Source organism: Oppia nitens, unplaced genomic scaffold, assembly GCF_028296485.1.
Source record: "Oppia nitens isolate AA-2021 unplaced genomic scaffold, nextdenovo-longstitch-racon4-pilon3 scaffold6_pilon_pilon_pilon, whole genome shotgun sequence".
Taxonomy (NCBI): Eukaryota; Metazoa; Arthropoda; class Arachnida; order Sarcoptiformes; family Oppiidae; genus Oppia; species Oppia nitens.
Window position 1 is genome coordinate 2,371,230 of NW_026533250.1, and position 23,900 is coordinate 2,395,129.

Consider the following 23,900-nt stretch of genomic DNA (forward strand, 5'->3'; position numbering starts at 1 on the left):
ATGTATTGAAAAGTTGCATCGAAAATGATCTATCTCTTCGGGAACATATAGAAAATGGCGGCCAAAGTAAAGAAAATTTAAAGAAGATTTTTTCTAAGTATAGATTTGAATAAAGCATCAAAAACAAGCATAAGAACTATGCATTAAACTTTTGATATCTCTTCGGGAACATAGAGAAAATAGCTTTAAAGTAAAAAATTTTAGGTAAAAATTTTAACATTTAGAATTGTATAAAAAATAAGATATAATATATAGTTGACTTTATTATTTGATACCCTATATGACTATAGTTGATTTTATTTTGTCATATCGAGTCATTTGATACCCTACATGACTAAAGTTGAATATATTTTGTAATACTGAGTCATTTGATAACCTACATGATTAAAGTTGAATATATTTTGTCATACTGAATTATTTGATACCCTACATGACTAAAGTTGAGCTTATTTTGTAAAACCGAGTCATTTGATAACCTACATGACTATAGTTGAGTTTATTTTGTCATACTAAGTCATTTGACTATGACTAAAATCAACTGACAAATTGCGAAAATAATATTTTATTACATGAAAGTTTTTTTTCTAATAATGCTTTCTAGCATTCTTAACTGGTTTGTTATTGTATTGTATAATTATAAAATGTGAATTTTGAGAATCTTAAATACAATTATAYATATATGTTATACTTTAGGTTAAATAATAATAAAAAACAATTTGAATGCAAAAAATGCTGAGTTTTTGTTTTAGTAATATTAAATAAATAGAAGATTTTGATGTTTTTATAAGTCATATGAAATCGTAAGTAAGACACGAGTTATTTTCTATTCTGAATCTTAATAAATAGTATTAATATATACTGTTTGTACTGTTTGTACCATTTATACAGTTGTTATCATTTTTGGTCAATAAATTAGATTTAGAGATATAGTGATGATGTGAGTGATTAGATTTGATGCATTCGTATGTTATTCAATGATAAATATAGTGTTCATTAACGGTTCGGTTAATTCAATGATATTCATAGTCTAATTGAATAACACTAGTAGTATAGCAAACAATAATGGCTTCAATTTATATCAATTTATTTTCCATTTCATGACTTATCTCTTGTGAGATACAAATAAAGCAAAAAGTGTTGTACAATATAATAGCGATTGTATGACACTATTTGTCAATTAAATCAAACCGCAAAAAATGTATAATAAAATCATTGGATTTTCATTGCAATACACATCTTTTGTGACAAAAATAGCGAAAATGGTGAAAATGGTGCTTAACCTATAATGAGAGAGAGAGAGAGAGAGAGAGAGAGAGAGAGAGCACTGGTACAGTACTACTAATACTATGGACTACAAGTAGATAACAGTGACTGCCTATTGACCGGCGATAACAATAGTCATTGAGTTTCAATATATAGTTATTCTATACAATAAAATAAATTGAAAATTTCCACACAATTTATTACTAATTGTATGAATTCTCTGATGTTTTGATTCATAACTATTGATAAGTGCAGTGCATTTTGTGTTTATTTATATAATTATCTGAATTATTAAATTATAAGATTTTAATACCGGTAAATAATATATAAATGAAATTTTGTAAACTACTACTACAAGTAAAAGTCATTAAATATTGTCAAAAGACATAAAATATAAAATATTAAACTAAATGTAAATTAATTATCATATTGTTAATACTTTACACATTGTTAGCCTAAACTTTCTTATAAGACAATTATTAATAATGTAATAATTTATTATACAGACATATTTAATATACTTAATTATGTTGTAAATAAACATTAAATATATCATTTGTAAACTAATAATAATTATTATGATAAAAATTAAATATAACATATATATATATATATATATATAATTTGTTAATATAAAAGATTACAAAATTATATACAATGTAGTAATATACTATTACAATACAATATAAAACACATGAGTATATTACTTAATAACATTGATATTTGATAATAAAATAGTACATTAGTTTTTAGTATAAACTAGTTGTTAAATACCTGTAGTAATAAAATAGTTATATTAATAATATACTGATAATAATAAAAATAATCTTAAAATATATTTATATAATTTTTTTCAAAAGGATATGCTTTAATTAAATGTTTAAACTTAAAAATATTACATTGATTTATTTTTAATCTATATATTTAATTGATAATACATTATTAAAATATTATATATGATAATATTGTATAATCTATTATGTAATGTATTTTTAACCTTTAATGCTGTATAATAATAGATTACAACTTTATTAAAATATATTAACAACCAATTACATTGAATATTAATTAAAAAATAGTTATTTATCATATTACCAATAAAACAAATAAATTATAAACATTTTTTTCAATACAAAAACAAACTAATGATAATAAGCTTATTTTTATTAATTTCTATTGTATACATATGTATATATTATTTAAATTATATTTAATTAAATAAAATTTATTTTTACATAATCCAATAAAACATATACAAAATTTTTGATATTAATTTTTATTATTTAATTAAATTTAGAATATAAATATCAAATATACTTGTGATACTTATTTAATAATTCATTATTGATATTTATATTTATTGTTAATACTGTAATATCAATTATCAAATTATTAAATTTTCTATAAATCAGCGCTCATTTTTAATTCAATTTAATACACAATGTTAATTTCTACACTATTAGTAATACATGTGTTTGTAAATCATTAATATTATTATTATTAAATGTATGTAATAGAGATAATAAATGCTAAACAACTCATAGTTTAATCAAATGTGCAAATTTATGTCATACTATAGTAATGGGAATCTATACAACGGTTTACATTACTGTCATATACAGTATATTAACATGTGTTAGCACCGGGATCTATAAAGGGCTGGACGTATTATTATGCGGTTGCGATGACTTTCTTAAAAGTTTTTTGTGTTTCATTCGCCGGTTTTGAAACCATGTCTTCACTTGTGTTTCACTTAAATTTAAATTTGTGGCCAAATCTAGCCTTTCGGGTGTCGATAGATATCTTTGTGTTTCAAATCTATAGTAAAGATTTTTTTGTATACAAATATGAATATAATCGATGAAAATAGATATTTATATATTAATATTTATAGTCAAATGATTTGTGTATAACTTCTGACTTATAAACATTTATAACTAGATATAAACTATATGTTTTCAATCAAATAATATATTAATATGTTTTGAAACAGTTACTAAATTAATTAGTTATTTACAAAATCAAAATGTAATTTGTATCAAATAAAAGTATAGTTCATAAATATTTTGATTTTATTTTAGAAAATTGTTTTGATAAATATTTTAATAATATATTAGATGTTACTTAGATTAGATTAGATTATGACATTACATATTATATACTGTTTAATGTAATGCATTAAACAAATGCATAGCATAAATATAACATTTATAATTCATTAATTTTATGAAAGAATAATTATTAAAAATTATTGAAAATGATAAATTAAAGTATTGTAAGTGAGTGTCATTTCAGGTTATAATATAAGTTATAACTTTATTTTAAATTCAATACAGTATTAATCAAAATTAATAGACTATTATTTGATAATTTCCTATTAATGAATAAGCTTTTAATTACTCGAATACTTAATAATTAAATTGATTTGTTTAATACTTAGTTAAACTTAAGGCTAACTAAAATAATTAAAACAAATAGTAACTGTGACTAAAACTCTATATAATCTATGAGCATATACTGTATTAAACTTTTGACTAAATTCATTCAAAATTATAGTTAACCTCAACTAATTCAGAGAATACAGTAGACATTAGAAAATATAGTTATTATAATTAACTGATTACTATTAAAAATACAGTACATATAATGTTAAACTATACAGTGTATATATATATATATGTGTGTGTGAATTGGTCTAGGTTAACTATAATTATGAATCAATTTAATCAAAGTTTAATATATGTTCATTGATTATAATAGCGTTTTCGTTGCAGTGTTTTTATATGAAAATATTAAAATTTTCTATTATTGATAAATATGTAAATATTTTTATAAGTTATTTTGACAAATAATTGTTATAATTAAATTAAAAAAATATTTGATTATAATATAAGCAAACCTTCGCTCTAATCCATGAAGTTGTTGGTCTGAGAAGACAGTACGTGCTTTACGTCTGCGATGACTTGCGGCCACATGAGAGGCAGCGGCTGCGGCCACGGCTGCTCTTTGCATGTGTTGAAGCAGCAACTCGTGGTGTTGTGAATGTGATTGAAGCGCTACATATGAATTGGCGGTCGAGTGATGATTATGCAGAAGAGCCGCTGCGGCCGCAGCTAATGAACTGGGATTTGTCCCAAATATCTGTTGCGAATGAATTTGATGATTGACTGCATATGACTGTTGATTAAGAGGCACACCAGTGGCTGTACCGCTATATATGCCTCCCAAATGACCGCTTGTAATATTGTTTGATACATATTTTGATTTTTGAGAATTTGAACATTTGTTACTTATTAAAAATAATACAAATATTAATTAAAATGTAATGAATAAAGTTATTTAGTAAATGACAAACAAATACCTAAAAAGTATATCTTTGATAAAAAATGAAGAGCCAGTAGTAGTTTGTGGTGATGAGGAACGGGACTCGGATTCACTTAATTTGTTAATCATGTGTTCCATAATTGCACGCAAACAGCATAATGAGGCAAAACGGTCGACTCATAGCCAACTGATCCATGAGATGCTAATCGGCCGATAAAAGATAAATCACGCCCAATGTTCACCAATTGGCCGCTAACTCCTCAAAGACAACATCTGCGCAAATTAGACATACATTAGACATAAATTTATATTACATTTACTATCTGTTACTCTATTTAAATGTTCTGTCAATGCTTTTCATACTCTCTTCTTGTAATAATAATAGTAACACTTATCGTATAAATTCTATAAATTCTCTTAATTAATAAAAATTTTATAAGTTTTTTTTACTATATCTTATTATAATCATAATTGCAAGTTAAGCCTATAATYATATATATATATATATAATATTTATTATTTTATAATAATTAATTTGAATTATTGGGTAAACATTATTTAATGTTTAGCTCTTTAATAGCATTCCATTTAATACAATTGCTATAGTAATACTTAAAGCATTTTTAATAACATGTTATAAACATATTCATAATTTTTAATATTAATAGTTATTAACAAATATTTACGACAATTAATAATATAATAACTATAAAAACCAACATTTTTTCAATAATTATAATTATTTAATTACAATAAATAGATTATTTTTATTTTATTAATTTATAATATTTATAAAATACAAAAATTAATTTAAATATCATATAAATTATGTTTATTTTTTGAAAACATTTTTGTTAATACAAACAAATAACAGCAAAAAACAGACAAAAAATAAATCCTTAGATGTTTTAAGTTTTGTTTGCTAAAGAAATAAACGAATGATCGGAAAATTGTTTCCAATTGATGGCTAACTAACTGTTTTCAGCAAATCTTTTATTTAAAGGATAGCTTTATGATTGTGAATATAATCCTCTAATAACAAGGGAGTGGATAGAGAGCCACAAATGAGTTGTCATTGTATTGCTGTTGACATTCACTCAATTGACTCAATCTTTTACTTAATCTTTCAATTGACTAATCTTTGACTAACGATTGCAATCATTTAGTATTATAACATCTCATCCAAGACTTAATTCTTTAGTCTATTTGCTTACTCATCACTACATCTGATAATAATCTTTATTATAACATTTTACTTATCTATACATCAATTATCAATATTTTATATCATTATTATTAAGTTTGATATATCAGTAGATTTTATTTTATTGATAGTTAAAGCAATGAATTCTAGTCAATAAAATTAGTTTAATAGAAACAGTAGAGTGTATATACAAATATATACAGTATATATGTAGTACTACTACTAATTAAAATTATAGATTATTCCATGGGTTGCGATAGTTTTTTGGGTATAGGGGAGGAGTACTTGGGGGTCAACTGACAAAATATCTTGGAGTATAATGGTTTGGGTGTCGACTTTAATTTCATTTTAAAAAAGCAATTTTTTCAAAATTTGAAAATTAAGTCATGAGAAAATTCCTTAAAATTCCAAAGTTTAAAGTTCCAATTTAAATAAAATTAAATTCCCAGGAAAATAGGAAAATATTTCCTTATTTTAGGAAAATTTTCTCAAATTATAAAATGATTTAAATTTAACATAAATTTTTAAAATAAAAAATACTTTTGCATTAATAATGAAAAATTTAAAAATAATTAATATATACATTAATTAATCTAGGATTTTAATTTTTATTTTAAGATCATATTTTATTTTAAATAAAATTAATCATTTTAAACAAATAGTTCATATTAAACTTTTAAGTTAAATATTTTTAATAAAATAATTAACTCAATTAAGTTATAATATTAAAATTAACATTAAATTTATAAAAATTTTAGTTTTTCAGAAAAACATTAATATTTAGAGTATAATTCATTATTATATTAATTACTTAAAAATAATCTACCAATATTATAATAGAGAAAGTTATTTAAACATAGCTCATTTTAAAAATTTTATTAAAATAATATTATATTTAGATTAATTTTAACTAAATTTTGAATAAATTTAAAAAAATTATTTTGCTGAATTATTTGATGTAAATAAGTTTTGAAAACATAAAAATTGTTAGTTAACAAATATAAATTAAAATTTTATAATTTGTAAAAAATGTCGGCTCCTTCGGTGCCGAAATTTTAGGGTCAGTTTCTCATTGTTTTAATCAACAATTTTTCAAATTTCCGAAAAATTCTGCATGGTTAAATCTCTAAAATCATGGCCTCTATGGATTACCCGGATTTATCCCACCCTACTTCCAATATCGCAACCCTGATATTGTTTACATTAATAACATTATGTATATAACTTTATTTAACTATATTTTTTATATTTAAACATAATATAATCTAATTTTTTATTATATCACTACAAAACTATATAAACTTATAATTAATATAAAATTCAAAAATTTTATTGTAATGTATGTTAATTTTGTTAATAAATTTTTATGCAAAATATCAATATTTTTGTTTGATTTTTACTTTATATATTATTTTTAGATTTATTTTTTTAGTTTCAAGAACAAGATAAGCAATAGACATAATTTTTTAATTAAATACTATAGTTAAATAATAAACATAAACTAATAATTGTAATATTATAGTTAAAACGTATAAAAATCTATAAAAATTATATATATTATGTGATTCATACCCATAATTAATATAAACTTATAGTCGGATATCTGAACTCATAAATGTTAACAACGCGTGGAATTCAAGCTATTTATTAGGTATTTATACCTTAGATTCCATACTTTATTAATACTGTTTATTATTTATGTCTATTACTATATTATAATATTTTATTAATTTATACTATAAAATATCTACTTTAAGCTATATTTACAAAAATAAATACATCAAATAATTACAAAAGCATGCAAAATAATATACATTAAAAAAATTATATATGAATTATATAGTGTATCTAATTATATCTATATATATTTTTTAATGTAATATTAACAATAAATAATTATATAATATTACTATTAAACAAGATTTGATAACAAGCATTATATAATTTAAAAGGAGATTATTTATTGAATATAATAAATGATAACATTTTTATAAAATTGATAAAAATACTTAAAATATTCAATTAGTAGACAATGAGTGACATTTGAGGCAACAAAATGTTTGGCACGTGTTTTGCGATCACAACATAACAGTTGCTTTACTTTTTAATATTAATAGTATATATACTCTTCAATACTACTGATTGTTGAGTACTTATAATAATGACATTTAGCTGCGGGTCATATCAAATAACGTTTGGATAATTGGACTGAAAAATGTTGGGAACGTTAGCAGCAAAACATTGGTAGTCGTACTCTAAAAATGAGACAAATATTGTCGTAACTGTTTTGCCTCATCTCTAACTAAATGTTCAATTAATGATTGATAATATTATAGATAGTATTACACGATTGTCCTGAGCTCGAGGCGCTTAACCATTACAATAGCGCCCAACTTAACCGGTATGTGACCTAATAAGTCACTAACTATACACATAATACTAAAATGACAAATATATCCATTGATTTTCACAGTATATCTATTTTACTAACATTTCTATACATTGTTCACTATTTCGGCAATATTTGTCTCTATTAAAGCTAAGTGCCCTCACTATGGGCTCAATGAATCTCTCAATATATTCGCTAATTCAATGACTTTATGTAAAGTGGGCTCAAATGGTAGGCTATGCTAATGGTATGAAAGCTTTGATTATTGAAATGCATCGACAAGTCTAACAATATATGATAGAAACTAATGGCAGTCAACACTATATTTAGATAGATATACAATAACATAGAAATACAGTATACGAGAGAGTATTGCTATATACATGTATTATGACATCTTATATGCATTACTTTCATAATTCAAATCATTTAATTATTTTATTTGAATTTACATTATTTTTATTAAATTACATATTTCTTTCAATTTGTTAACTTTAAAAATAACTTGTTTTTAATGTTCATAAAATATAACATTAGTTTTTAAAACAATTTTATATGAAATTATATTAAAATCAATAGTAAACTACATAATAAAATCTAATTTTAAGCTCTATAAATATATTGTAACTAAATAAGCGAAAATAAAGTGTTAAATTACACATAATTGCAAAATAAACTCGAATAATGAAAATTTTGAATTCATTTTCAGAAAATTATGATTTAAGTTACTTTTAATTTACTAATTAATTTTAATTTATTTAATAAAAATAAATATTTTGTATTATATTATATTTTATTCTTTTATAATAAGTAAAAATATCTAAGTATTTATATTAATTTATTTAAGCAAATATAAATTTATATTATTTAATATTGTATTAAATTTATATTCAATATGTCCTATAAGTATAGGTTGTAAAGTAAGATTATAATTTAAAAATTAAAAAAAAATTACAGATTTAATTATATTTTGATGTAATATATATATATTATAATCATTAGTAAGTAATGAAAAATAAAGGTATTTTTGTATTATATTATTAAGTAACATATCATATATTATATATTAAATAACTACATCATAGCGTTTATTTTAATAAATTAGTCTATAATTGTCTTTATATGTATTAATAAAAAGATAAATTTAAAAACTTTTAAAAAGTTAACTATAAATAAATAGTAAATTGGAAAACTATAGCTAATTCACATAACAAGTTATAGTGACTTAAAAATGTGTTAATTATATTGAAAATGTACACCAATTTCATGGCATTATATAAAATGTGAGTCATTTTAAAGGATAAAAGTGTAGTTTGAATGGCTTAAAGTACTGCCAATTTAGACACTTGTTAACAAAGTGTTCACTTATTTTAGTTTAATTAATTGCAGCCAACAAATAGAGACTCCGATTACGGATTTATGACAACTTGATCTGTTAGCATACTGTACTATACTGTACATTAAACTGGTACACTATATGGCACCGGTATGTATGTAGTGTATTGTATATTAGATATATTGTAATTCTCATTGTTATCCCTTATATAAAGCAGTCAATGAAAGTTCACAACAAACCTACCGTAACTCATAAGAAGCTGAATTAATGCCTATTATTTGCTATTATTCTCGTTTTGAGACTCTCATTGCTATATAGGAGAGGGAAAGGGAGATATATTGAGAGTATATAATATGTAGTATTTGGTGATGTGTGCGAAGTGTTTCAAATAAGCCGATTATGGGTGTAAGGCATGTAAGGCATGTAAGGCGATCACATCCCAGTCTTTTCACTCTTAATTTAGAGCTATAAGAAGCAAAACATCACTTTTATCATTGAGTTTAATAATACTAACTATTGTAAGCATCGCTCCTATTATTAACTAACGCTAACAACTATCTAACTATACGTATAGTTCATAGTATCATATCTCAGATCAACTAATAACTAATAAATACAAGTACTTATAGTAGCAAAAAAAATGGTAAAATAGTGACTGTTATATTTAAAAGCAACAAATTGGACCCTAAGGGATATCACATGTACTGGTGATTAACTGCAATATATGCTAATTATTGATATTATTTACACTCAAGTGTTTGATTTGAATAATATTATTGCTCTAATGATGTTATATTCATATTTATAACCAGAATATTCTCTTATAAACTCAAATACTCTACTAATTCCTATCAACTTATTTTATATAATATAACCAAATCTTGCTTTTTTATTATATATAAATTTATATATACTATATAATAAAAGTATAAATGCATTTTAATATAGCTACTACAGTATATAGAACTTAATATTGATGTACTTTACATTTAAATATAAATTTTATAATATATATATATATATTGTATACATAATAAAAATCATATGATTTGACAAAAGCTATTACCTATTAATAATAATAATAATTATTTTTAATATAACTAATTCATAAGACATTTTATAAAATACTGGTATGTCTTTTATTAAACACTAATAGTGTATTATTTTAATAATAAATTCACGTGATATTTATAATATTATTAAATTATATTTAAAAATTTATTAAACGATGAACTAAATAAATGAGTTGAAAATATTATATAATAATTTACATTATCGTAATCTGTTATAATAATACAAGTCTTTTTGATGGACTTCAATCAAACAACAAATAGTAATATTAGCTATAATATAAATATGTTATAATTGATATTAAAATAATTATAAATTATTAATAGATAGTCATTTGATATCAAATAATGAGAGTATGACTGTTCCCATAATCGTATTTGTCGTTTCTGTTATAACAACTCTTATCTTTACTTTTATGGTGTTTTGGTTTGAAAAGTACTCAAAATGTAATGAAAATAAAAATTAAGACATTTTATTCATTTTTATAAAATTGATGTTAAATTATATAATATTAACTTTTATGTAAAATTATTTATATTTTAACAAATTATATAAATTATATTTTATAAAGATTCTAAAGTTCTGATTTATAAAGAATTTATAAAGTTATTGAAAAATAAAATACCAAATAATAATTGTTATATTTTAAATTGATTTATTGATTATAAATATAGTTTGTAACAGTTTACATACTGTTGTTACATTGTTATTAGATAATAGATTATAATTTTTATTTAATACTATAGTATAGTTGATAAAATAATTTAAAATATTGAAAATAATTAGTCAGTACCAATTCTCTGGTCAAACATACAAATAATTTCAAAATAATTATGTATAATATTACAAATTTTGATACTATATATAAATTTTTATCTGAATCATTTGTGAATCCAATGTATAGTTAATCTGATAAAATCGTAACCAAAAGAATATCCACTGTTTAAGACTTTGCTTATAATTAGTTAATAATGCATAGATTATATATATATATATATATAATAATAATATATATTAATATATCATATATATATATACTTTATACTAATACTTAAAATTATGATTTATAAACTATTAAATTTTAATTTAAAAATTACTATTATTAGAGTATAGCAAAATATATTTATGATAAAAACTTAGAGATCAGAGAAAATTGTTTAATTTATTATAATTTAGAATCTGATTGTTTCGAAATTATTATCCAAATTTGATGTATAACTAGTTTGTCGACGAGCTCTGAGATCTCTTGCTGGTTGTGATGCTATTGAATTAGATCTGTCTTCAGATTGATTGGTTGGCCATAAACTAAATGGTGAACGATTTGATTTTGTCAATGACTTCCTAAGAAAATGAGTGCTTCTGCGACGTCCTCTTTCAGACATCAGATCGTTTGGTCGGATTCCACGACCAGTTGTATAGCCAACCGTAGAATAGGGAGAATTGTCACCAAAATGAGGGCCTTTGGCTTTAGTAGTTGGGTTAACCGTATACCTCCTTCCGGTCCCATTTTCAGACATTTCATTCTCTATACTCCACACTTGTGGTGACAAAGTTTGTGTAACATTTTTCTGACAGTCATTTCCAAACAGCATTGGTTGAGTTAGACGCCGACCTAAACCAAACTATAAAAATAATAAATTTCATATTATTGTAAATGTTTAGAAATTATTGACTTATAATTACTTTATTAGGATTTCCAGTAGTCTTACTCATTACTGTCTGAAAAGTCTCATCCATTTCCACGTCTTGAGCCTGTAGTTTGAAATATTATAACATCTGATGATTAAAAAAATCCAAAATTAAATTAAACCAAACTTACGATATCATATAAAGTCTGAAATTGTGTGACTTTAGCTTCAGGACTATTACTCATCACTTGATTTTTGTTGAGTCCAGAAATTTCCTGATATAACCATTATTTAAATATTGTATTTAAAACAATAATTTAATTTTAGAGTGTATTATCAAATAATAAATTATTTGGTTTCACTTACAGCCCATTCATTTAAGATTTGTTCGCCTAATGTTTGTCTTCTTCCTCCGGATACCAATGACTTTCTGTTATGTTGTCGAGCGATCTAAAGATCATTTTGAATATATATATATATATGTAATGAAATGGATTTTTTGACAAAAACCTTGATATCATGTTTGAAGAATCGTTGAGTTCCCGCCTCCATCTTATTCAACGGCACTATCTCTTTGATCTAATATTAAACAAAATTTGTAATTAAATAAAATAAATATATATTTAAAAGTAATATAACATTTTATAAGTTAACATACCTTAAGTACAATAAAGGCAACGATTAACATACAGACAATATTAACACCGGTCAGAGCCATACTAACACATCCAAGCAATGCGTTTTCAATTCGCATATCAAATGAATAATAGGGTGAATAGCCTTCCTGTGGAGTGAATGCAGGTTTCATATAGACTACGGTTCCACTTATATTGTAAGGCTGTGGTTGTTGTCCTAAACCCATAATTTGCAAATGTGTTGATAGAGCCCATAATAGTCCAGTATTTATAAATGGAGGCAAAAAAGTGGACGCAACGGCAACACCGACCAGAGCCGCCTGATTGTCATTGAGTAATGTGACGGCAATAGCACCACCACAGGGAAGGGCTATCATTATTCCGTAAATAATACCTTTTAAAGTACCCCTTCCTTGCATTTCAGGTGTCGGCCAAACACCTGCTTATTATTAATATTATTATATTATTTAATTTAATATTCTTAAGACTAATGCAAATATTAAATAATTTTATGACTACCTGGGGGTGGATTCCAAGCAAACATAATGGTCGGAATAAATATTATTAATCCCATAATAAAACCACTGACAAGACATAAGATAAGTGATATAATATTACTCTTAACGCCTAACATGAATAACTTTCGGTCTTCAATCACTAAACCAAATGTCATCGCCATTACAGTACCCTTTAATTAATTAAAAAATATATATATTTATTTTTAACAATAATTTAATTTCATAAAAATTATAATGTTAATCTACCATAATAGGTTCAATCATCATGGATGCAGCAATGTTAACAGGGTCATTATTGATAAGTCCAAATGCGGCAATAAATCCAGCAAATATAGTATACGCACAAAAATCAAATGTCACTTCTGAACCTGATTTAACCCCTTCAACCACTTGAGCCACTGTTAGTCGAGAAGTCACTGACTTTAAAAAATTTTGTGTAATCTCTTTAAATGTGTTTCCTTTCTTATTATGATTTAAGTCAAAGTTATTAATATCCGTTTCATATGGAAGGCTATCATCCAAAAAAATATATTAACTATTTGTTACTATTTTTAAATAGTGTCTAAATAATAATTTTAGTAAATACTCATAATTGGTATCAACAATGTCTTCGTCATCCCCTTCGCCTAATTCTTCATAAAAGAATAGATTGAAAGGGATGTAACCGATGGATGTCTCGGCTTTAGTGCCGAAACCTTTTGATTTTAAAAAATGAAGGATTGAATCGTTTTCATAGAGTTCACACGGAAAGTATACTTGAAAATAGTTGCCATTTCTTGTGGGAACCCAAACCACGTCTTCAATTTGCAACTCTTCCAATGAATCCGATAATATCTTAATTATAATTTTTAAAATTTAAAAATAATAAATTTGTTAAATATCTAATTGATAATTTATACTCAACTTTTTCCATATAAATTTCAGATTCATTTTTCTTCTTTAAATCATCTATTGAATCATCTAATAAATAAATAATTTTATAATTATTAAAATTATTTAATTAATACGATTGAAATAACACAAAATATGATAATTAATTCACTCATGTTTAGTCTTTTTAAACTAAGATTACAAGTAATTTACAACACTCTAATATATTGAATATAAAATTTAGAAATAATTATTAAATATTAATAGTAATTTATTCATAATAAAATGACAAAACAATTTTTAAAATATTTGTATTAATTGTATATTTATATCTTATTAATTATACTATCGTTAATAGCTAATAAAATAATAAGATATTAAATGATTTTACTTAAATTTGTAATTACTATTAAATAAATGAAAATTTTTTAATGGATATTGATTTTAATTTGACGAAACAATAAAAAATAATATCTATTAATATATAAACTAATTAAAATAACAATGTGTAGCTCTTGACTAAAATTTCATAAATATTTTTTTCCAACAATATATATACATTATATATATATTTAATAACAATATTTCATATATAATATAAAACTTATGGTAAAATGGATGTATACAGCTGTAAAAATTGATTATGATAAATTTACAAAACATAAAATTTTTAATCATATAAAACTGAAACTACATTATTTAATAAAGTACTTAATATAAAATTAACAAACTTATGTTAATTCTAATATCTAACAATAACCGCAATAATACATATAATACATATATCAATTATATTATCTTATTATAAACAATTTATTTCCTTTATAGAAATTAGTATTTCATTAAATGACAATTTTAACTAATAATTAAATATGATATATAATTTTAATAATAATATATTTGTTTTTTGATAACATATATTAAGTAAATAATAAACATCTTATTAATTAATTATTTCAACATAATAGCATACATACAATTGACTGAAAACATGTAATTAAATTTATATAAGTTATAATTAATAAATATAATCAAATAAAAAATATTGTAGTATTGACATTGAAATTCAGCACTTAATGAATGAAACTTTCAAGTGGTTTAAGATTTGATAAAAATTAAAATAAAACATTAATTATAAATTAAATGAAAAATTATAGAAATTAAAAAAACTAAAATATTTATTGATAGAAAATAATATTTAAAAATTATTTTTCTAAATATATCTTTAAAAATTATAATAAAAACCTGAAATATTAAGATTTTTGGAGTTTTGAAGTTTTATTTTTTTCAGATTCTTTTCGTACTCTTTTCGAGGAACTGTTATAATAACCCAAACGGCGTCGACTGGCATCTTATAAAAAATTATTTTTTAAATTATAGACATTTATTATTATTATTTAAAAAACAGTATATTCTTGATTACCGTTACAAATAATTTGATGTAAAATTGCTTGTGAAACGTTACAAATAAGTAAATGTCAACAAATTATAACTATTGTTACAAATATTACTTTAAATATTAATAAAAAAATTATATTAAGAATTCATAACTTCATTATAAATAAATCATCTGTAAAATGATTGGTGTTTATAACAAATAAAACTAAAGTCAATCCAATCCAATCCTATCCTATACTATAAATACATACCTATATACTGTAATATATTGTGTGATATATATTATCACACAATAATGTACAGTATTTTCAAAACAAATAATTAATTTTTTATTAATATAATTAATAAGTGCTATTAAAGTGCTTATTCACTGCTATAGAGAGAGAGAGAGAGAGAGAGAGAGAGAGAGAGAGAGAGAGAGAGAGAGAGATACATACTAACAATTGAATGACTTATAATAGTAAAAATTAATAAAAAAGATTACTATAATATTTAATTATCTTTTAATATTAAGCATCCAATTGCTAATAATTGTTTAAATTAATTCTGAAACACAAATGTAATGATTGTTTTCAATGTTTCCATTTATTCCGTGAAACAATTATAATATACCGTAAAAATTATTTTAATGAATTAGTTATTACTATATTTCATAATCTCATATAAATTAATTGTCATTTAAGTTAATATATTATATTATTTTAGAATGAATTGAAAACAGAATAATAACATTTATATAAATTTTCAATGTTTTATTTAGTATCAAAAGGAAACAATGTTTATTCATCAAAAAATTAATTACTAAATATTTTTCATTCATAAATAAACTAAATATAATTAATAATTTACTCAAAGTATTTATAAATAAATGTAAAATATTTTACTTTAAATCAGTCGTTTTTATACAGAGTATCTAAACAGACAAATGTGTCAATTATGATAAATATAATAATTTCAGTGACACTTTGCTTCAGCTTAGATATGAGCCATAAAAATAACTATATTTTGACAATAATTTTAATTTAAACTAAAATTTATAATAATCAGTGATTTATTATCGCCTTATTGCATCAAATATATTTAATTAATAATTAAATTTTAACTCTATAGACAGTTAATGTATATTTTGCTATAAAATTTATTATAAAGTTATATTATAATACATCATACAAATAATATTTAGATATATTGCATAATTCAGGTAAATACAATACAACAACAAATTTTTATTACAACAAATCACTTATTTTTGCTATAGTAAACAAATTATAGTAAAGTAAATAACAAATGTTGAAATATGTTTGAATTTACTTTTAAAAATTACCGATAAGTACTGGTAAAAAATATATATAATTGATTATTTAGGGATTAATTGTTTTTATGATATTTATGTTAATTTTTATTGAATTAAATTATTAAATAATGAGTTTATATAGATGCTGTTATTATACTATTAAAAACATTTCTATCAAATCCAAATTTTGGATAGTTTTAAAAAATTATGATAATAAAATATATATAAAATAATTTGATTTAAGTTTAAGTTGTCACAATCACACATTATAAATAAAAAACTTTAATAACTAACAATTTGTGAGATATATTTAGACGATATATATTGCAATAATTTGTCCGCTAATTGTAATTAAGGTCGAAGACAAAAATCGGCTAAATATATGCCACAAATTGTGAATTATTAAAGTTTTTTATTTATATAAAATAAAGTAATTACAGAATTTTTGGATAAATATTGATTTATTATTTGTAATTAACTTATTCTAATTGTTTTCATTATTTACATTATTATTATTAGATTCAGAACTGTTTTGATTGTGTTCATCATTTGTAGTCCTCGATGTTTCGACATCAGGAGTGGTACCCAAGTCTAAGAACTCAATAGTTTTCTTACTTCCGTGTGGTGGCGGACCTATTAATAGTTCAATATCTGAATAGTTGAGTACTTCTCTATGAAGCAATGTATCCGCCATTAGCTTTAGTTTGTCGATATTGTTTGTCAATAATGTATCTGTTTCTCGATAAACATTAGCCACCAAATGTCTGGCCCTAAAGTCTATAGTATTTGCCAATTGTTTGCTAAAAGGTTTTTTGCCGACAAAACCTTTCTCTTGATTGATTTCAAAACTAAGTGGTCCAACCACTTGATCCATACCATAACTTTGTATCATAGAATACGCCATTTTTGTCACTTTCTCCAAATCATTTTGTGCACCAGAAGTCACTTTATTAAAAATGATAGCTTCGGCCACTCGACCCCCTAAAGCCATACACATTCGCTGAAATAACTGCTCATAAGTATATAGTTTTTGATCTGAAGGCAAAACACGTGAGAATCCCAACACATTACTAGTTCGCGGCACTATTGATACTTTGAGCAGAGCGTCGGTATGAGGTAATAGCCATCCAACCAATGCGTGTCCACATTCATGATATGCAATCAATTTCTTTTCTTGAGTGCTTAAGACTTGACTTCGTTTTTCAGTACCTCCGACAACCCTTTCCACGGCATACTCCAAATTCTCTGCTTTGACTAATTTCTTGGCCTCACGTGCCGCGTGTAGTGCGGCTTCATTAACAACATTTGCAATATCAGCTCCAGTAAAAGCAGGGGTCAATTGTGCTAAACGTAAAGCATATTCATTTGGATTGAGCTCTAATTTGATTGACTTTAAGTGCTGTAGAAATATGTCTTTTCTTTCATCAAGTGTTGGATAATCTATGAGAATATGTCTGTCAAACCTTCCGGGTCTTAACAATGCTTTGTCCAGAATGTCGGCCCTATTAGTTGAGGCCAACATAATAACTCCCTCTCTTTGACTCATTCCGTCCATTTCAACCAACAATTGATTGAGAGTTTGTTCCTCTTCACCGCTTACACCCTGAATACTGCCTGAACTTCGTTTACGTCCGATGGCATCAATTTCGTCAACGTATACAATACAAGGCGCCCGCTTTCGTGCCTCTTTAAATAGATCGCGAACTCGGGCCGCACCTAAACCTCCAATCATTTCAATAAATTCTGATCCATTCATTGCTAGAAAGGGGACACTGGCCTCAGTAGCCACTGCTTTGGCTAACATTGTTTTACCACAACCGGGCGGACCTAATAATAATACTCCTCGGGGTACTTTTGCTCCCAAAGCCTATTAAACATTTAATAACCGAATCATGAATTTATAATTAGAATCAAATAATAATAATCAAAAACATACCCGAAATCTTTCCGGAGCTTTCAAATAGTCAACAAATTCCATGATTTCCACTTTCGCTTCCTTAAGTCCGGCCACATCCTTAAATCGGACACCTTTACCGCCACCAGTTAAGGGGTCAACCATAGTAAACTTTGCCCGACCCATTTGTGACTAAAATAATAAAGTTATAAATTACAATCTAATAAATTTACATCTAATACACTCAAAATATACAAAGAAGTCCACATTAACGGGAGTTTTGATTTGTCCGCTTCGGAACATAATTAATATCATCAGAGAAACGGCAACCAATGAGACCAGTAAAAGCCAAGTGCTTTCCTGATTGCGCTCATAGACAACGGGAACTGCTTTATCGGGTTTAACTGACAGCCATTTTTCAGCCACTCGGAGACGCTTTTCAAATGAGGCCACGTCTACGATATTCATGTGATATGTCTTATGATCAGCTCTTTTGCCTTTAATGATAGCGCCGTCGTGTAAATAAATGGTAACCAAATCAAGCTCTGGACGCACCACCAGTTGCTCCACTTCTCCTTTGGCCAGCATTTGGTGAAGGAATTCATTCCAAGAAACATATCTCAAGACATCCGGTGTATTAGAGTTGGGAAACAATAACGACATAATTGTTATAACCAAATATCTGTCATTAAATTAGAAATAAATGATTAAATGATAAAATTATTATTAGTTTATATCAAACCCGGATAACATCCAAACCACGGCTTTAGCCACAAGTGAAGACTTGGGTTCGTCGTTGTCTTCTTCGTCTTTGTTTTCATTGTCATAATTACGGTTCGGTTCCGACTTTTTACTGTCATTTGATTTATTTTGCTGACTCTTCGGGTTTTGATTGTCGCTTGAATTGACAAGTGATGAATGGATCAGTTTATTGGTCATACTATGCACTGTCCGACTGTTGAGCAAAATTCGCCGAACGGCCCGATATTCGGCCACAAGTTTGCGGCCATTTCTTGAGTGTAATAATTGATTTAAATTTGAGTTCAAATAAGTGATCGTTGAATAGTTTGGACACTTGTTTTGTAGAACTGACGGCAATTCCGAGGTCACAGAGTGGCCAATAATATGGTAATGACTTTTAGTCGAAATTTTCATATAATGTCTGAAATTAATTAATGATTGCATTCTCTCTTAGTTTGTGTCAACACTTCAATCAAAACAATCATTGTTTACGTCTTCAGCCAATCACTGACGCAATGCTTCAAACGTTTCAATATTTTTATACAATATTTACGTTCAATCAGTCATTAATTAAATATTTTAAAATTATTTTATTATAACTTATAATTAATATACAAAATATGTTTTAATTAGTTTTAAATACATAAACAAACAAACGATTTATTTAATAATTAACTCAAAGTTTATAAGTCTTTGTCACACAAGTCATACCATTATAAACAAATGTATTATCAATGGGAACGTACTGTGAGGTCAGTATTTTGATGACTTCTTGTGCGGCACAGCCGGCAATAAAAGCAGAGACTGTGTGTAACTGAGAACCTCCGTAACGGCAACTAAATCATCAAATAATTTCTTAAATATTAATAATTTCAATTATATTTTATCTAAAAAATCATACATTTCATGAATCAAGTCATCCTTAATCAGTGAATTGGTGCCCAAATCGTTAGATAAATCTTTAAGATATTGCTGAAAATCAAATTATAAATACTAATTAATAAACTTATAAAAAACATTTAAATATTACATACACGAAGAATAGCAATATCACTCTCGACCTCATCATTGCGATCACCGGGAAATCGATTGTGAATTGAGTAGAATTTGTCGACCAAACGCATCAACAAATAATATCGAAGAGCATCGTCTTCAGTGTCTTCATCAGCTATTCCAATGGTGTTTACAATTTGTTTCAGTGCTTTACCGTTGAGTTCAGACTCGATATCAGAGGTACCGACAACTCGCAAGAATTGAGTGTTTTTGCAAAACAATTGGACATCATTTTCTGTTAAATTCAAATTATGGGCTTTCGGTAGCATTTGTATTATATTATAAACATTTTCGGCGTCTTCTTTAGCTTTGGCTCTATATATCTGTTGTAATGTTATATATTTGAAAGAATCTGATGTCATATCGGGAAGAGTTCCTCTTAATGGCAAACAATTATTTTTTGCTATAAATTGTTTCAATCCTTTGATTAGCGCCCAAAATGAAGAATCATTGGTCTCATCGGACAAGACTTTTGTATCATTGATAAGAGATTTAACTTCTAATGGGATATAATCTGAGACAACAAATACGGTATTTATAGCTTTAATCGATTCTTCAAAGTTCTCTAAATCCAAATCTTTCATGTCTTCGTCACCTGATTTAGATCTGATGGCATCTCTTAGTGAATCCATAGCATTGCGAATAATTGCTTTTAATTCGTTTTTTTCTTTAAAATTTTTGGGTAAATCTTTAGGATCTCTGTTGTAGTCTTGTCTCCACTTTATAAGATATTTATAAAGAATCACAAGAAATGGTGTGTGAGATAAATCTTTACGAGACATTTGCTCAAAGCTCTCATAAGAATCTAAATATTGCTTCAATTGATCAAATGGTTCATCAAGTCTTAAATCTTCAAAAGTGTTGTCTGGATGTGACTCAATGATTGTATGTTCAAGTATTTGAAGTCTAATATAACCGATAAAACCAATTGATTTGCAGACAATTAACGGCACATTAGTTTGCCATAAGACTTGACTCAATCGATTCAACGATTTTTCATTATTGATATCACATGCGATGACAAGTGAGTAATTGCTGAAGAAGTTGGCATTTGATTCCAATACTGATTCCAATGATTCGTCTAAATAGTCGCCTTTCTTGAGATCGTTATTCATTTGAGCCAACAATTCTGTGGTAACTTTTCCTCGATTTTTGCCAATTGAGTCTTCAGTCAATAAGAAAAAGTTGTTACCGACATCCTCTTCGGTGACAATATTGTTGTCAATGATAGTAAAGGCCCGAATGCCGGGTAAAACTAAACTCTTAAGTATTTCAGTGCCCAAAGCATTTGCGTTGACGAGACAGACATGTGAGGACTCCAACGCCTGTTGTCCTGAATCTCCCCAAAGACTACATTCAGATAACAATCAAATCAAAGAAGTCATTCATTTTAACCGCAATTTTTTTGCAATTATTTACCGCAATTGTCGGTCATATCGTTTGCTTTTCTCACTTTCGGGTGATTTCGGACTTTTGGGCGATTGAACGGCACTTTCAGTCACGGGTCTCATAATTTGCGGTCAAAAGTGGTCACAATAGTCGGTGTTTCGTATAATTTGTGAATTCAATGAATCAAATGTCAAACTGTTTATACAAATGATTGCAAACATTCATTGCTTTAACTGTAAGTTCAGCGCTATATTCAAAGTTTGAAATTCAAATTATTTTAACAAATCTATAGTATAGTCACTAAACAGTACTTTAAACTAAATGTTTTTAATAAATCTACAAATTATAACTTAAATTAAATTATTATTATTATTAGATTAGGTTTAATATCAATTATCAAATATTATTTATTTATTGTAAAATATTAAGTTAAAATTAATTAATTAATACATAAAAATTAAATTTATTAAAAATCCTATTTAAATATATTGTTAAAACTACTGTAATTATAATAAGTTTTATAAAAATAAATTGTCATAATATTTAAAGCCTAAAATGTTTTTAAGAAAATATCAAATATTTTTTGAGAGTTGAATTTCATTGACAGACATTTGTGGTAATATTTTGACCAACTCTTCAATGCCATCCCTTAATGATAATTGAGATTTGAAGCCAAGTTTAGCGATTTTCTCATATGAAACCATATAATCGCGTTTGTCTTTGTCTTCACCGATTTCCGACAATTGTATCACACATTGGGGAACAAAATCTGATATATGAAGAGCTGCTTCAGCTTTGGTCATATTCATAGAGTCGTCGCCGACATTAAACACATTTCCACACATTTTGTCATAATTTTTAAGACCAAATATAAAAGCTTTGGCGGCGTCTCTGACGTGAAGAAATGTGCGCTTAAATTGAGACTCATATAAAACAATCTGTTTATGATTTAGAGCTCTTTGGGTTAAATCATTAACCAATAAATCCAATCGCATTCGCGAAGAAACACCAAAAAGTGTGGCCAATCTAAGGACGACTCCATTTGTTTTAAGAACAAGTGTTTCAGCCTTTGCTTTAGTCTTTCCGTAGAGTGTTAGCGGAGAGATATTGGTTTCTTCAGTACAAATGCTATCAACGGCTCCATAACAAGAACCGGTTGACGCAAATATTATCTTCTGATGCGATTCCAGTGCTTCCACTACATTCTGGGTTCCCATTTCATTGACTTTGACGGCCAGTTCCGGATACTTATCGCAAGCCGGGTATCCGACAATAGCTGCCAAATGAATGACCGCATCGACATCTTTGAGAGCCGATTTAATTTCGTTTTTTAGTCTGATATCGCTTTTTATAAGAACGAGATTAGGGTTTGAAATGTATGCCAATAGCGGTGTCACTCCGAATTGGAACCGATCAAAGATTGTCACTTTATAGCCTTCATTAAGTAATAAGGGAACCAGTGATGATCCAATATAACCGGCGCCTCCCGTCACCAAAATATGTCCAGTTTTGGTCCCATTTAATTCATTTAAACTATCACTTAAATTATTTGTTGGATTTTCTGGCATTTTTCTTAAATTACTATCAATTAAAAATAAATACAGTATTATTTGAAATTCAACAATATTTATGACAATTTTTATAAAACAGTTGTCAATATTTAATTTTTTTAGTAACTTATTATACCTTAATAATCTAAACTAAACTATTTGATAGATAAAGTTGATGTTAATAACATCTAGTTATAAATATATTTAAAAATATCTTTTTGAAATAAATAAACTTAAAATATTTCAACTTTCATATTAATAATAGACTGATAAGCTATTAAATAGTAGATAACAGTAGATAACGGATCATAAGTGATATTTCTTTATATAAAATTTTTGTAAA

General features: G+C 25.5%; 5 protein-coding genes across 5 annotated transcripts; all 5 read right to left on the reverse strand.

Annotated features, from left to right (window-relative positions):
* Positions 1 to 2,911: 2,911 nt before the first annotated feature.
* Positions 2,912 to 4,863, reverse strand: LOC128962143 (brain-specific homeobox protein homolog). Its single transcript, XM_054308493.1, has 3 exons — positions 4,625 to 4,863; positions 4,163 to 4,552; positions 2,912 to 3,081 (listed from the first exon to the last, which is right to left on the reverse strand). The coding sequence occupies exons 1-3, from the start codon at positions 4,723 to 4,725 to the stop codon at positions 2,913 to 2,915; spliced, it is 660 nt and encodes a 219-aa protein (XP_054164468.1). The 5' UTR covers positions 4,726 to 4,863; the 3' UTR covers position 2,912.
* Positions 4,864 to 11,759: 6,896 nt separating this feature from the next.
* LOC128962466 (uncharacterized) lies at positions 11,760 to 15,589 on the reverse strand. The gene is made up of 11 exons (XM_054308841.1): positions 15,484 to 15,589; positions 14,273 to 14,328; positions 13,955 to 14,202; positions 13,615 to 13,879; positions 13,370 to 13,538; positions 12,874 to 13,289; positions 12,726 to 12,794; positions 12,582 to 12,665; positions 12,407 to 12,490; positions 12,271 to 12,339; positions 11,760 to 12,209 (listed from the first exon to the last, which is right to left on the reverse strand). The coding sequence occupies exons 1-11, from the start codon at positions 15,587 to 15,589 to the stop codon at positions 11,760 to 11,762; spliced, it is 2,016 nt and encodes a 671-aa protein (XP_054164816.1).
* Positions 15,590 to 16,516: 927 nt separating this feature from the next.
* On the reverse strand, positions 16,517 to 20,090 carry LOC128962467 (paraplegin-like). Its single transcript, XM_054308842.1, has 5 exons — positions 19,567 to 20,090; positions 19,080 to 19,506; positions 18,867 to 19,016; positions 17,436 to 18,797; positions 16,517 to 16,549 (listed from the first exon to the last, which is right to left on the reverse strand). Exons 1-5 carry the CDS (start codon positions 20,007 to 20,009, stop codon positions 16,517 to 16,519), a joined length of 2,415 nt encoding a protein of 804 aa, XP_054164817.1. The 5' UTR covers positions 20,010 to 20,090.
* A 151-nt stretch (positions 20,091 to 20,241) lies between these two features.
* Positions 20,242 to 22,256, reverse strand: LOC128962125 (NEDD8-activating enzyme E1 regulatory subunit-like). The gene is made up of 4 exons (XM_054308474.1): positions 22,038 to 22,256; positions 20,600 to 21,968; positions 20,467 to 20,537; positions 20,242 to 20,401 (listed from the first exon to the last, which is right to left on the reverse strand). The coding sequence occupies exons 1-4, from the start codon at positions 22,127 to 22,129 to the stop codon at positions 20,242 to 20,244; spliced, it is 1,692 nt and encodes a 563-aa protein (XP_054164449.1). The 5' UTR covers positions 22,130 to 22,256.
* A 323-nt stretch (positions 22,257 to 22,579) lies between these two features.
* Positions 22,580 to 23,575, reverse strand: LOC128962468 (GDP-D-glycero-alpha-D-manno-heptose dehydrogenase-like). Its single transcript, XM_054308843.1, has one exon. It carries the CDS (start codon positions 23,573 to 23,575, stop codon positions 22,580 to 22,582), a length of 996 nt encoding a protein of 331 aa, XP_054164818.1.
* Positions 23,576 to 23,900: the final 325 nt, after the last annotated feature.

Coding starts and splice junctions, on each gene's coding strand:
- LOC128962143 (XM_054308493.1), bottom strand. CDS start 4,725: ATGGAACACATGATTAACAAATTAAGTGAATCCGAGTCCCGTTCCTCA. Junction 4,553..4,624: donor ATCAAAGATATACTTTTTAG/GTATTTGTTTGT, acceptor ATTTTTAATAAG/TAACAAATGTTCAAATTCTC. Junction 3,082..4,162: donor CTTCATGGATTAGAGCGAAG/GTTTGCTTATAT, acceptor TCTTTACTATAG/ATTTGAAACACAAAGATATC.
- LOC128962466 (XM_054308841.1), bottom strand. CDS start 15,589: ATGCCAGTCGACGCCGTTTGGGTTATTATAACAGTTCCTCGAAAAGAG. Junction 12,491..12,581: donor AAATCTTAAATGAATGGGCT/GTAAGTGAAACC, acceptor TGGTTATATCAG/GAAATTTCTGGACTCAACAA. Junction 12,210..12,270: donor CTACTGGAAATCCTAATAAA/GTAATTATAAGT, acceptor TTATTTTTATAG/TTTGGTTTAGGTCGGCGTCT.
- LOC128962467 (XM_054308842.1), bottom strand. CDS start 20,009: ATGCAATCATTAATTAATTTCAGACATTATATGAAAATTTCGACTAAA. Junction 19,017..19,079: donor CCGTTAATGTGGACTTCTTT/GTATATTTTGAG, acceptor TTATTATTTTAG/TCACAAATGGGTCGGGCAAA. Junction 18,798..18,866: donor AAGCTCCGGAAAGATTTCGG/GTATGTTTTTGA, acceptor AATGTTTAATAG/GCTTTGGGAGCAAAAGTACC.
- LOC128962125 (XM_054308474.1), bottom strand. CDS start 22,129: ATGAGACCCGTGACTGAAAGTGCCGTTCAATCGCCCAAAAGTCCGAAA. Junction 21,969..22,037: donor CGATATGACCGACAATTGCG/GTAAATAATTGC, acceptor ATCTGAATGTAG/TCTTTGGGGAGATTCAGGAC. Junction 20,538..20,599: donor GTGATATTGCTATTCTTCGT/GTATGTAATATT, acceptor TTTGATTTTCAG/CAATATCTTAAAGATTTATC.
- LOC128962468 (XM_054308843.1), bottom strand. CDS start 23,575: ATGCCAGAAAATCCAACAAATAATTTAAGTGATAGTTTAAATGAATTA.